This window comes from Echiichthys vipera, assembly GCF_963691815.1.
Source record: "Echiichthys vipera genome assembly, chromosome: 3".
NCBI lineage: Eukaryota > Metazoa > Chordata > Actinopteri > Perciformes > Trachinidae > Echiichthys > Echiichthys vipera.
Window position 1 is genome coordinate 35,079,961 of NC_139828.1, and position 13,344 is coordinate 35,093,304.

Genomic DNA, 13,344 nt, shown 5'->3' on the forward strand with positions numbered 1-13,344 from the left:
GGACTAAAGAACTTATGTTTCAGCAGGACTTAGAAAAACTTGTCCATGCATTTATCTTCAGCGGGCTCGACTACTGTAACAGTGTCTTTCCAGGTCTCCCTAAAAAGTCCATCAGACAGCTGCAGTTAATCCAGAATGCTGCTGCTGGAGTCCTCACTAAGACCAAAAAAGTTGATCATATCACTCCAGTCCTCAGATCTCAATTCAATTCAATTCAATTCAATTCAATTCAATTCATTTCAATTCAATTTAAACAACTTTCTTTATCCCCACAGGGCAATTCAGTTTGCAGCCTCAGTCACATAGAAACAAGAAAAAACAAAAACAAGACACATACAGCATCCACTCTGTCAGTACTGCAGGTTGGCAGAGGCAACCGGAGCTAGCAGCACGTAACAATAGGAAATAAATCAATAATGAATAAATATACACATTAAGGCTCTCAGGTGTACAATGCCTGGCCTGTGTTCATTAGCTGTCAGCAGCATTTAAAAGCCTGATGGCTGAAGGAATAAATTAATTTGCAAATCTGTTTGTCTTCCTTGGGGGGGGGGGGGTGCAAGGTAACGCCACCCTGAGGGCATTTTGAGCCGCATTTTGTAATAACGGTGCATTTTGTAATAAACGTCCAAAATGTAATAACTTTTTCATTTCATTTTGTAATAAAGCCGCATTTTGTAATAAACTGCCGCATTTTGTAATAAACTGCCCCAACGCATTTTGTAATAAATTTTGCCGCATTATGTAATAAGTTATTACATTTTGAGAAGATTATTACAAAAGGCAGTTGCAACTTTTTTATTCTCTAGGAAATGTAATAACATGGTGGATTACGTAATAACAATTCTAAAGCATTGTATATTTGTTTATGAATTGTATTTTATTTTACTTTAAAGTATTTGTAAAAGTTAGGCCTATTATTAGTATCACTGTATTAGCCTAGTAGCAGTACTTAGCAATTACTATCAGTACACTATTCAAAGGTTGCATTAACAGAGAATATTCTGTAAATTCCAGATTTTTTTTATTGGATACCAAAACCACGTCAAGAATAGTTATAAACATCCAACAAATCTATTATGCTTCTTATAATACAGAACAAAACTCTGGGTATCAAAATTGAATCCATTCGTAAACATTAATATATGCACATACAAAATAGAAACGCTGATGAATAGGTAAAGGACAGCTTTATTTATGCATTTATTGAACCTTTCAACAACAATAAATGCAACCAACACATGCAGGCTTGCGGCCAATTTAAAATAATAATGAACAAATGAATATAAGTTCTACCTTAAACAACGTAAGTGTCTTCTGCTTGTTTAGAGAGCTGCTATGACCAGCAAATTTCTCCCCTAAGATTAATTTTAAACAAATATGAAATTGCCTCAAAAGGCTAAACAAACAACAAAATTTCTATTTCCAAAATATATTCGTAATTTCAAATTGTCCATGTCTAATATGTCTAATTACCAGCCAAGCCATAAACCACTTGGAATGTTTCCCAAACAGCTCCTTGAGTTTTAAGGCCACACCACCAAAGCGCCCTGCTGCTTTGTACAACCTTTGTACACTAATTGTGTGCTTTCCAACGACGTCCAACCCAAGGCTTTGGCTTAATGTTTCCCTTAGATAGATTGATGGATGGAATCGATCTGCATTGTCTTTAAAATGTTGAGACACTCTGTTAAACGTCCCAAGCATTGACATGTCATCCTCAAGGGTCATTTTGATAATAGACTGAAACATTTCAGTTGGTAGGACAGGCTGAACAGGGGGTGTAGTCAGAACAGGGTCCTCAGGCTCATCAGGCTGGATAGGTGGGTCAGACTCATCTGGTGAGGCAGGCTTGATAGGTGGGTCAGACTCATCTGGTGAGGCAGGCTGCAGTGGTGAAAGTGTGCTGTTGTCATATAACTGTCCTGCTTGAGCATCCAAAACATGCTCTATAAATGGTGTGACTGGTCCCTCCAAACTCAGATAATGTTCTCCATGCCCCTCTGCCACATGACCAAGTACTAGCACTGGATTGTTGTGACAATATATGTTTGACTCTGATACAATAGTTGAGGTATTGATTCCCAGAGAGGAAATTACAAGAAACTGGACCTGGAAAATGTCAGATGCTCTTTGCAATGTAATGTGGTCACCATAGGTTCCAGTTCGGGCCATTCTTTCCAAGTATCCATCCCAGTCATTGCCCTCGACAAAGTTGAACAAGAGTGTTCCATTTCCATTGTATGGATAATTCTTGAGCTCTTGGACAATTTCATCTCTTAAGCTTTCTGGTGATCGAAATATTCCAAGGGTGGATAGCTGGTCAGCCATGGCTGCAAACTGACAATTTCCATCTGGGTCAGGGTCATAGCGAATGCTTAACTCCATGGACATAAATTCCTCTAGTCTGTCTGTGTGTGTGTACTGAAACAAAAGAGGGTTTAGGCCTCTCTTTGATGGTGCTGTCTTGGGTTTTTTAAGAGTGTGTCTTTTTTCGCAGCCGGGCAGCACTAGTTATATCCGACACGAAGAACCATTTTTGTGTTTGTCGGAGGGTCTTTGGGTCCCTAAAACTCACTTTGTATTTTGAGAGCTTTCGATTTTTTATCACAATTGGACCACGCCTTACGTGATACTTTTTGGAGACTCGATGGGCACCATCCCTCATTCTAACCAAAACAGCGTCCTTAACATTGTAGTGTTGTGATAGGTTTTGTTTGTATTCACGCTTGATCATTAGTTTAGCACAGTGCTCAGAGGCCTTCCGTGCCTTTCTTCTCACCCTTTTTCGTTTAGTATCAAATTTTTCTCGATGTCTCAAGGATGGTAAAGTTGAATGTTGATTCCTCACAGACTCCTTACGAACAGAAGATGGAGAACCGCATAAAGGATGAATTATGCTGTTGCTTTTTCTTCCATAGTATACTTCAAATGGAGACATCCAACCTAAAACTTCTTTAAGATCCTCATTTAGCACTCTTGAATATACAGGTAGGTGCTTGACCCAGTTAACTCCGTTCCGTTGAAATTTCACCAGATCATACATGATCTTCTTTCTTAGCCACCTATGTGTCCTCTCAATCTTTCCTTGGCTTTGTGGATGATATGCTGAACTTTCAATTATTTTCACTTGCAGAGATGTCATTAGAATTTTCACTGCCCCTTTAAACTCAGTCCCTTTGTCATGTTGTAACACTTTGGGTGGTCCATGTTCACGATAAATCTTGTTAAGGTGTTTGGCAATTTCAACACTACTTTTGCTTTTCAATGGTTTCAGCCACATGTAACGACTGAACACATCCATCACTGTGAGAATGAAACGGTATAAAGCCTGACCATAACTCATTTTAATTTTTCCCATGTCCAATAGGTCAATTTGGTGTCGATCTTGCTTCTTTGGCTTGAATGGTCATCAAAGGGGGCTTATTCAGAAACTTTGCATTTTGAAGTTGGTACCACTCAGTTTTGTTCAAAATTTCCTGCACCTTTCTTTCATTTATGCCACTATGATGCATTTTCAGTACCCTTAGTATCATCTAGACCCTTTTTAACAACACAATCAACATTAGACTGTAGCATGACTGGCTTGCCGGCACACAGCAGTGTCTGCCCATCCTCACTGAGAGAATAGACCCCTTGATTTCTCCAGAGACGCACCAAGGCATTTTGTTGAATTCTTGTGCGTTCAGAAACTGGAACATGAAACTCTCCTCTCAACTTGCGAACTATGACATTGTACATTTCCTCGGTCATTGCTTGCTTTTGTCTATGGCCCACAATGAGCAACAGCAGGGTGCAGGTCAGGGTTATAATTAGCAGACCTACAAGGGTGTCAAAAGAGGGAAAATGTTTAACTCCCAAAACTAAACTGCATTTTGTGCCTTTTTTTTTTGCACTTTTATTTTATTTGTGGAATTTCATTTCAAGTACCAAAATATTTTATCTTGAATTAATATTTAAGAAGGTATTTTGATTATTACAATTTTGATAACCCACCTCCACCTGCAGCATCACAGTAATTCAAATTGATTTATGAATGTTGATCTTATGTTATAGCCCTAGATTTGTCTCAATAAAGGATGCTATCATTAAAGAGGACGCTGCTTTTGTAGGAATACTGAAAAACAAGGTTTTAACAAATGTATTGTTTTCACACCTGTTATAACATTTTTAGCCTTTTAATAGTTATTGCTTACTATTTATGACTGTGTTAACCCTTTGGCCGACAAAGATATTCCAAAAAATTATGAAATATTAATATTAATTTTCCAAAAGGCTGTAACTTGAAACTGGTTAGAGATAAAATTATGCTGTAAATGAGATAAACCTTAACCACAACCCTAAGTTTGTGATGGGAGTAAATGTACCTAATGTATCTAATTTGCATATTATGACATTCATTGTGATCTGGGATGTGTTGTTTAAATTATCACTTTATTTTTTGAGCAGTGTACTATTGTGTGTGTGTGTGTGTGTGTGTGTGTGTGTGTGTGTGTGTGTGTGTGTGTGTGTGTGTGTGTGTGTGTGTGTGTGTGTGTGTGTGTGTGTGTGTGTTTGTTTGTGTGTAGTTTTTTGCACATGCACAGTTTTCCTTCAAATGTGTTATTACCTGTCGGTCATTAAAAGTTATTAACTTTTAATATGTACTTAGAGGCATAGATTTCAGTTTTACTTTACAAACTGTTTTTAATGCAGTGAGCATAACTTGGACAATGCAGGTTTAAATTCAGTCATATAATTTCTTATCAAGGGCAAAACATCTACATAACTTTAGATCAACTGCAGAATTACTTTATACTTCCATATATTCAATTACACAGATAATATTTGACACAGTTTTTTCATACCTGGCATCATGTTGAACTCTGTTGGCTGTCTCAATTAAGCATGCAAGCAGTGCATGATCTTTGTAGAACTGATGCAGCAGCCAATCAGATTACAGCCCTGAGTGACAGACCATGTAGAGCTTTGAAATTGGCCACAAGTTATTGGCCCCCATAATTCAAAACGTGTTCAGTCATACATAGATTTATTGGGCTACATAGCTCTAAGGGAAATTGCATAAAAAACAACAAAAAGTCACCCTTGTATAAATTCATTGTTTAACAAACAACAATAATAGGTATTATTACATAATGCACCATGTTATTACATTTCCTAGAGAATAAAAAAGTTGCAAGTGCATTTTGTAATAATCATCTCAAAATGTAATAACTTATTACATAATGCGGCAGTTTATTACAAAATGCGGCTTTTTTACAAAATGAAATGAAAAAGTTATTACATTTTGGACGTTTATTACAAAATGCACCGTTATTACAAAATGCGGCTCAACACACCCGCAACACAAGGGGCCAAAGCTGTTAAAGCAGGGTAGCTCTGCTGGCCATTGAGAGGACACTGGTCAGATCCCTGGAAAATAAGCCTAGTTAGTACGACATCTTCTCAGATCATTTTCTTGAAAAGGAACGAAGGGTAGAATTTACATATAAATAAACAAACACATTTATGATGTAGGCCGAAAAAATTTGCTTTCCCTCCTTAAAATACACACACACACACACACATTTGTTGTTAAGTTTTAGTTAGTTTATTGTGTGTTTTGTTTGTTACATGTATTAATTTGTAAATAAATGTTTGTGTTCACGATATGTCTGTTTATTTAATATTACATTAATTGGTGTTCAACTCTTAATAAGTAGTTTAGTATATTTAATGAGACTTTCATATCAGTTGTCACTCCGTCTGTGGTTTAACTAGAGTCATTTTTATTATCATCTTTGATAATTTTTGGTGAGAGCTAATATTTACTTGATTAACGATAAGTTTATTGAGAATACTCAATCTCATAATCTGAAAGTGAAGCCCTACATTTAATTGGTTCTCCATGTGAGGTTTTTAATAAATTAAAGTTATTAATTTGTATTAATTTTTCTTTATTCGTTTTTCTTCAGCAAATATTTAATTTGATAGTCACACTTAGCCATCAAATGATGATGAAAGAACCAATTAGCCTAGTGTACCCACAAGGCTATAGCCTATATACAGTGTATACACACTTTATAAGAACGAGAGAGAGAGAGAGAGAGAGAGAGAGAGAGAGAGAGATACTATAGGTTCGTCGCAATGCCTATTCTAATATTTTTGGATTAGTGGTTGAAATTTATTTTCATGGCAAATTTTCCACTTCTCACTTTAATCTGAATTACTTACACATTACTTACACATTACTTACACCTCCTCAGACTGGCTTGGCCATTGTGAAACACATTATGCCAGGATGCACCGATGACACTTGGTAAAGCCTGGCTTAAGCTGTTATTCTGCATTTCTTAATTCTGCTTTGTGAAATAGGCCCTAACCAGAGATTTTTAACAGAGGGTCCACAACTCCTAGGAGGATCCTCATAGTAAATTATTGTGTGATCATTTTCTTTTTTTATTGAAATATGTCTGAAAATATACATGGATTCCACATATTATCAGCAAAGATAAATCAGCCAATGTGTGACAAAGAACACAAACTTTTACCTACTGACTGGCCTATAGGCAAGGTATTCACTGTGCCTTCCACATGTGCGTTTAACATTAAAAAATTATGTATGATAATTTGAATATGACAATGATTATTATTGTAATAGCTTAACATTGTATGCACCACTAAAAGATATGTGTATAGGCTTTAGGTCGCTCTATATTATAGTTCCAGTTTAATACACAATTCTATACAACACTGTCTTTCATTTAGCTAAGAGAGTCCTTGGCCTTAACGAAAAAAACTCTTTATTTGGATGTCAATCTGAAAGTTAGTGCAACTGAAATGTCACTATTACTATATTAGTCCCTTATTGCTGAGTAAAAAGGTGTGTGCACAACCAGAGCAAGTAGATTCTTAGTTTACTCACTGGTACTGCCGTCATTATAGTAATGATGCTAGGGACCCGGGGTACGGTGTTTACATGGTGTTTGAGAAACCGGAGTATGCCCTTAACCCGGATAAAATCAGGTTTTTATAATGCATGTAACACACTGTGTGAAAGATTCTAAGCTGTCTGTCCTGACTGCTCATGTTTCTTGCCGTGTTGGCCTTCTTTCTAGTGTTGTTACTGTATTTACAGATCTCAGCAACTTGTTTAGTTTATTATTTCATAAAAATGAACATCACAACCTCCAAAATAATTTACCCCAATTAATCATAACCCCCTGGACCTGAGATGTTGAAAGTAGGAGTTTGCCTATGTTGCTTGGAGTCCTGACCCTCAGAGCAGCTGGAGGAGGATGTAAACTTTGAGCCTGAGTGGATAAGAGGTATAGTATGTGAGGGACTCAATTGATATGGTGCGACTGGAATGTCTAGCATGGCGAGATGTGGCGTGAATGATACGTCCATGGCATCCATCGCCTCATCACGTGTGTCGCTTGAAGTTAAAACATTTGAAATTTTCAAGCGACGTTGTGTGATTCTGTGCTGCGACAGCCAACCAGTGTTGAGATCGCGGTAAGTGTCATCAAGTTCTCTGTGAAACATCCAGGGGCTCACCAAAGTGCATTGCATTGTTGCAATACTTGGGGGAAACCAGTCTGTTCCTGTGGATATAATATAATGGATATAACTATGAACTGTGGATGGCAATGATGTCTTTAGGCATCTATTCTGCCAGAAATCCAGAAGAAGAAGAAGAAGCCGTCAGTGCAGAGTGAAGCGTATCCTGGTCTGATCTACAGCAGACCTGGCAGCAGTCTGCACAGCTTCGGAGGTTAAATAACTGACGGCCTGATCTCACTACAACACAACAGCTCTTTTAGGAACAACACACTTCATCTGAGAGCTTGTTTCTGTTCTTTTAAAGCATTCAGATCCCTGTTAGCACTAGTATAACTTCCATTTAGCACACAATAGAGTAGGCTGCGCTGGGGGTTAGCTCCAGTTAGCTAGCTGCCTCGAAGCGATGATCAAAAATGTGACAAATGTGAGCAAGTGACGCGATTACTCACGCTCTTGGCGATTTAAACGCCTCCATCGCTTTTGGTATGATTGCAGCATAAGACACATGAATGAGCAGTGAGTGTGTGAGAAACACATCAGACAGGGAGCTTTAAGGCCTGCTCCCAAGTCATACCTCAAAGCGCTGAGAGCTGACTTTCTTCCCCTTCTTCATCCAGGTGATGCGAGGTTTGGGCTCACCCACTGCCTGGCATACGAACGATGCCACCCCTCCGGAAATCCCTGTTTGGTCGTCTGGGGACTTGATGAAGCTGGGCATGCCTAAGGTAGAGAGACAGCGAGACAAAGGCAAGAGGAAAAAGAGAGGATAACCAGTATCAGATGAGGCCTGACAGAGAAACAGCTCTAGGCAGGTTACAGGCTTGTTACAGCTCCACATCTTCTGTAGGTCTTGCATTAACAATAGGCTCTTTCAAAAGATGTCTCATGCCTGTAGCCACAACTAGTCAAACCCAGATCCAAGGTTGGTTGCAAAGCTGTGTTGCAAATAAGTGTTGTGCGTTGATAACAGTGTTATTCAAAAATCATATTTACACATCATGTTGTCTTCATGCATATAATCTAGACAGACAGGTCTTTAACAAACTGTGCAGGGAAGTATGGTTCTCTGGATGACTGCCACACATAGTGTGTAATGTAGTACCTGGATATGCATCATTCACATGTGCATCAGGTCAAGCATTTTAGCATTGGTCTTAACTGATAACTGGCTGAAGCTACGTTTGTTACCTCCAGGGGCTACACAGATGATGTCAATCTCTAGTCTTGCAGGGGTGAAAGGCATTTTTACTGCAACTCGAGTTACAGAGCACTAGCACTTTCAGGGAAGCAGCTACATTTTTCAGGACCCGAATATTAGCTTATTTGTATATCTGTCAGCAAGATATTCAGTTTTCAGTTTTGGGATTGTGATATTGTTTCTCTTTTTTGTTTTGTTTTTTCAAAACTGTAGAATAAATAATTAATAAATAATAATTACTTAAACCAAAAGACATGTGTTGCAGCTCAGTGTTTCTATTTCAGCTCAGTGTGAGAGTTGTTACTCCATTTTACTGTCCTTTGTTGTCTGTTTCTCTCCTCTCCTCCTGCTGGTACAGGTGCAGCAGGGAGCTGCAGGAGCCACTTAGCAATTCACTAACTTGTTGCTCTCTCTACCAATATTTGCTGCTCTGTTTTAACAATGTTACTGATGGACAGACACAAAGAGGAGGCATTTATATTGAATGTATCTGCAAACTGTTCACTAACAACACGAAATGTATCTGCAGAACACTCACTGTCAACCTATTTCATAACATTACAGAATCTGCTCCTGGAAACTAAAGCTTCACTCCTGTTCTTATGGATCTATTTATCATGAGTTAGTCAGAATGTGGTCTTGACCTACTCTATATGTAAAGCGCCTTCAGATAACTTCTGTTATGATTTGGCACTATAAATAAAATTGAAATGAACTGAATTGTTTAGGTAACTCAAAGCTAGGGTGTGGTGTTGAATAGGGTTGTTGCTTTTTATTAGAAAACTGTTCACATAAAAAGGTATTTGACCTGGAATAACTGTATACATTTAACATATTGTTCCTAAATGCACTGTTCATATAATAAATCCTGACCTGTTCTCTTTCCAACAATCCATGCTGATCACAGTTTGGAGAAAACAGTTTGGAGTCAACGCCAGGATGAGGATGCTACTGCTAATTTTATAAAACCCAACAGTCGTCTTGCCGGTGAACAGTGCTGATAAGGCATACACAGGAGAAGTTGCCTTCGGGGCTTTCTGCCATAAATTATTTATTTTAGCTCAAACCAGTATCCTTTCCTAAACCTTACCTAGAAATTTTGTTGCATAAGATTTCTGTCAGAAAAGGTTTCCTGGCAAAAGGCCCTGAAGACCAACTTCTCCCATACATCAGAGATGCACATCAGTGTCTCTCACACTCTCTATTTTGCAGATGAATGTTTCGTTTGAATCAGTGTCACCCAAACTTTTGAAGCATGAGACCCAAAAGAGAAATTTGGCATCTTCCCAGAACCCAAACATACTGTATAAAACTAAAATGAATTCATGCTAAAGAGTGAGGTTGAGGGAATCATAGTCACACTCAGCCAGAGGGCGTGTAAACAAGACCCGACCCTTACTTTGGGAAGAACTAGTTTTACATTTTTCCCCTATCCCAGAATTGTTAACTTGTGCAGCCGGACCATATTTCAGCACTGACACAGTGCTGTGAAGATAGGTAGGGCTTTGCAAGACTAGTCTTGCAGTAACGTTAGCCTGTGCCTCCCTAGCCTAATGTGATGTGCGCACTGCACTGCTCTGCTTCTATGAGCCAGAACTGTCATGTGTGTTTGTGTAATGAAACAGCAGCAGCTGAGGGCTGTAACATCGATCAGTAATCCAGGCCTATTTTCAGGGTCTGAAAAGTGAAGCCAATGGTGAAGTGCCTTAAAGCTGCACTCTTTCTAATGTCCAGCAGGGGGCATTGCACTGGCTCTGATTGTATAGAAAGTCAATGAAAAAATGAACCTACTTCTCACTTGATTTGTTGCCTCATCAGTAAACATTTTCCTAATGAGTTTATGGTCTCAATGTCTTGTTTCAAATCTTCTTCAATACAGCATGATGTTCATTTAAATTACTGTCCCATTCAGTGAAAAAAAGATGACAAAGCAGAGGATGAACCCAGACCATGTAGTTTATTGCCTAAACTAAACAAAATAACATCCATTTTGTTGGAATTCACAATTTGACTCAGCCAAAACCATAACCATAGACATACTGTATATACGTATATATGTCTATGGTCTTAACTGTGATGCTTAACACATGAATCAATGATAATAACCTTCTGAAGCTACTTCTAACTCATAACTATGAGGCTGACAACCACTGGTGCTCTGGATGAGGTTCATGTTTTATTTTAAAAGCATGAATAAACACATAGAAATAAAGTACTGATAGTAGGCTAGAATTATGTTGCTGCACTGTGTTGGTACCACCAGCACTCCACGGATGATTGCCCATTTCTGGATTAGCCGTTAAAAACAATACTATTTCAGGTTAAATTAGTATCTGTTCTTTAGGAACTTTGTGTGACAGACATTCACAGAGACAGACATGGCTGAAGGTTGCATGAGTGCTCCTGTTGACCGTCCTAGACTTGTTTATAAGCAGACGCATGGAGCAAAAACGTAGCCGACAGTGTCAAGCCCACAGACACCACACAGTACATCTGTAAACGATGCTTTAAATTGATACAGACCAAGGGAGCAAACAAGACCAACTCGAACAAACATCTAGCCTATTTGCTCAGGACACAGTGTCTCCACTGTTCCTTACCTGACCGGAGGTAGATGAATTATAGAGTTTGATGGCCACCGGAAGAAAAGACTTTCTCTGGCGTTCAGTGTTACACCGAGGGAGAATGAGTCTGTGACTGAAGGTGCTTCTGCTCGAGGTCAGCAGAAGCTGGTGAAGAGGGTGAGTGTTGTTGTCCAGGATACTGTGCAGTTTAGACAGCATCCTCCTCTCAGACATCACCACCAAAGAGTCCAGTTGGACCCCCAGGACGGAGCCAGCCTTCCTGATGATCCTACTGATCTTCTTGGTGTCTGCTGCCCTCAGTCTGCTGCCCCAGCTCACAACAGCAAAGAAGATGGCACTGGCTACCACCCACTGGTAGAACAGCATGGTGTTACATACATTGAATGACCGGAGCCTCCTCAGAAAATAGAGACGACTCTGGCCCTTCTTGTAAATAGCCTCAGTGTTCTTGGACCAGTCCAGCTTGTTATCCAGGTATACTCCAAGGTATTTGTAATCCTGGACAACATCCAGTCACACCGTTGATGGAGATGGGTGTGGGGGCAGATTTCCTCCTGCGGAAATCCACCACTAGCTCCTTAGTCTTGGTGGGGTTGAGAATCAGTTGATTAGCTGCACACCAGTCGACGAAGGAGAACACAACGCCCCTGTACTCCTCCTTCCCCTCACTGACACAGCCAACAATCGCAGAGTAGTCGGAAAGAACAGTTTCCTGTGGAGCCCCAGTGCTGCTGACCACAGTGTCAGACACTCCGTTCTGCAGTCTGACATACTGTGGTCGACCCGTCAAGTAGTCCGTAATCCAGGAAACCAGGGGAGGGTCCACCTGCATCGCCGTCAGCTTACTCCCCAGCAGAGCAGGCCAGATGGTATTGAACGCACTGGAGAAGTCCATGAACAAGATTCTCACAGTGGTTCTCGGTCTGTCCAGGTGGGCGCAGGCATGGTGGAGCAGGAAGATGATAGCGTCCTCAACACCTAGTCTCGGCTGGTAGGCAAACTGTAGAGGGTCCAGTGATGAGCTGACCAGGGGCCGAAGATGTGACAGGACCAGTCTCTCCAGGGACTTCATCAAGTGTGACGTCAGCGCCACTGGTCTGTAGTCTTCGGAGGTGCTGGGACACACCTTCTTCGGTACTGGTACCAGGCAGGATGTCTTCCACAGCACAGGGACCTTCTCTAGACTCAGGCTGAGGTTGAAGATGTACTGCAGGACTTCAGTCAGCTGGGTCGCACATGCTTTGAGGACCCTCGGGCTGACACCGTTGGGATCTGCTGCCTTGCCTGGGCGGAGTCTGCACAGCTCATTCCTCACCTGCTTTGCAGTGAAGGTCTGTCTGCTATGTGCGCTGATGGGGGTGGAGAGAGGTGATGGCGGGGGGGGGACAGGTAGGGCAAATACAGGAAGGAATTTGGGGGGGGGGGGGTCAGCAGGATGGATGGTTGTGGAGGAGCTGGGGGAGGGGTGGTCCAGAGCCCTTTCATCAAATCTGTTGAAAAACAGATTCAGCTCGTTGGCTTGTTCAGTACCACCTGCTACTGTCTGGCTACCAGATGGTTTGTAGCCAGTGATGCTCTTCATGCCGCTCCACACGTCCTTCACATTGTTCTGCTGGAGTTTGTGCTCCAGCCTCCTCCTGTAGCTGTCTTTGTCCTGTTGAATCCTCTCCTTGAGCTCTCTCTGGACCTGCATCATTTGCTCTCTGTCCCCATCTCTGAAGGCCCTCTTCTTCTCATTCAGCAGGACCTTGATGTCTCTGGTGACCCACGGCTTGTTATTGGGGAAACAGCGTACAGTCACTGTAGGAACAATGCTGTCCACACAGAAATTGATGTACCTCATTATGCAGTCCATGAGATCATCAAGGTCCTCTCCATGTGAATCACAGAGCAACTCCCAGTCTGTAAGTTTGAAGCAGCCCTGCAAAGCTTCATCGGTCTCCTGTGACCATCTCCTCACAGTCCAGTCACAGGAAGCCGCTGGACTTGGGGCTTATACAGGGGCTGCAGGTCGAT

The 13,344-nt window shown here is 40.7% G+C and overlaps 1 protein-coding gene across 1 annotated transcript in view; it reads right to left on the reverse strand.

Annotated features, from left to right (window-relative positions):
* ptprfa (protein tyrosine phosphatase receptor type Fa) overlaps positions 1–8,263 on the reverse strand; it is a gene marked incomplete at its 5' end in the record, with an annotated part of 414,741 nt that extends 406,478 nt beyond the window's left edge. The window contains one exon of the mRNA XM_083911493.1: positions 8,120–8,263. Coding sequence (XP_083767619.1) covers positions 8,120–8,263 — 144 coding nt within the window. The remainder of the gene's footprint in view (positions 1–8,119) is intronic.
* Between the last annotated feature and the right edge of the window lie 5,081 nt (positions 8,264–13,344).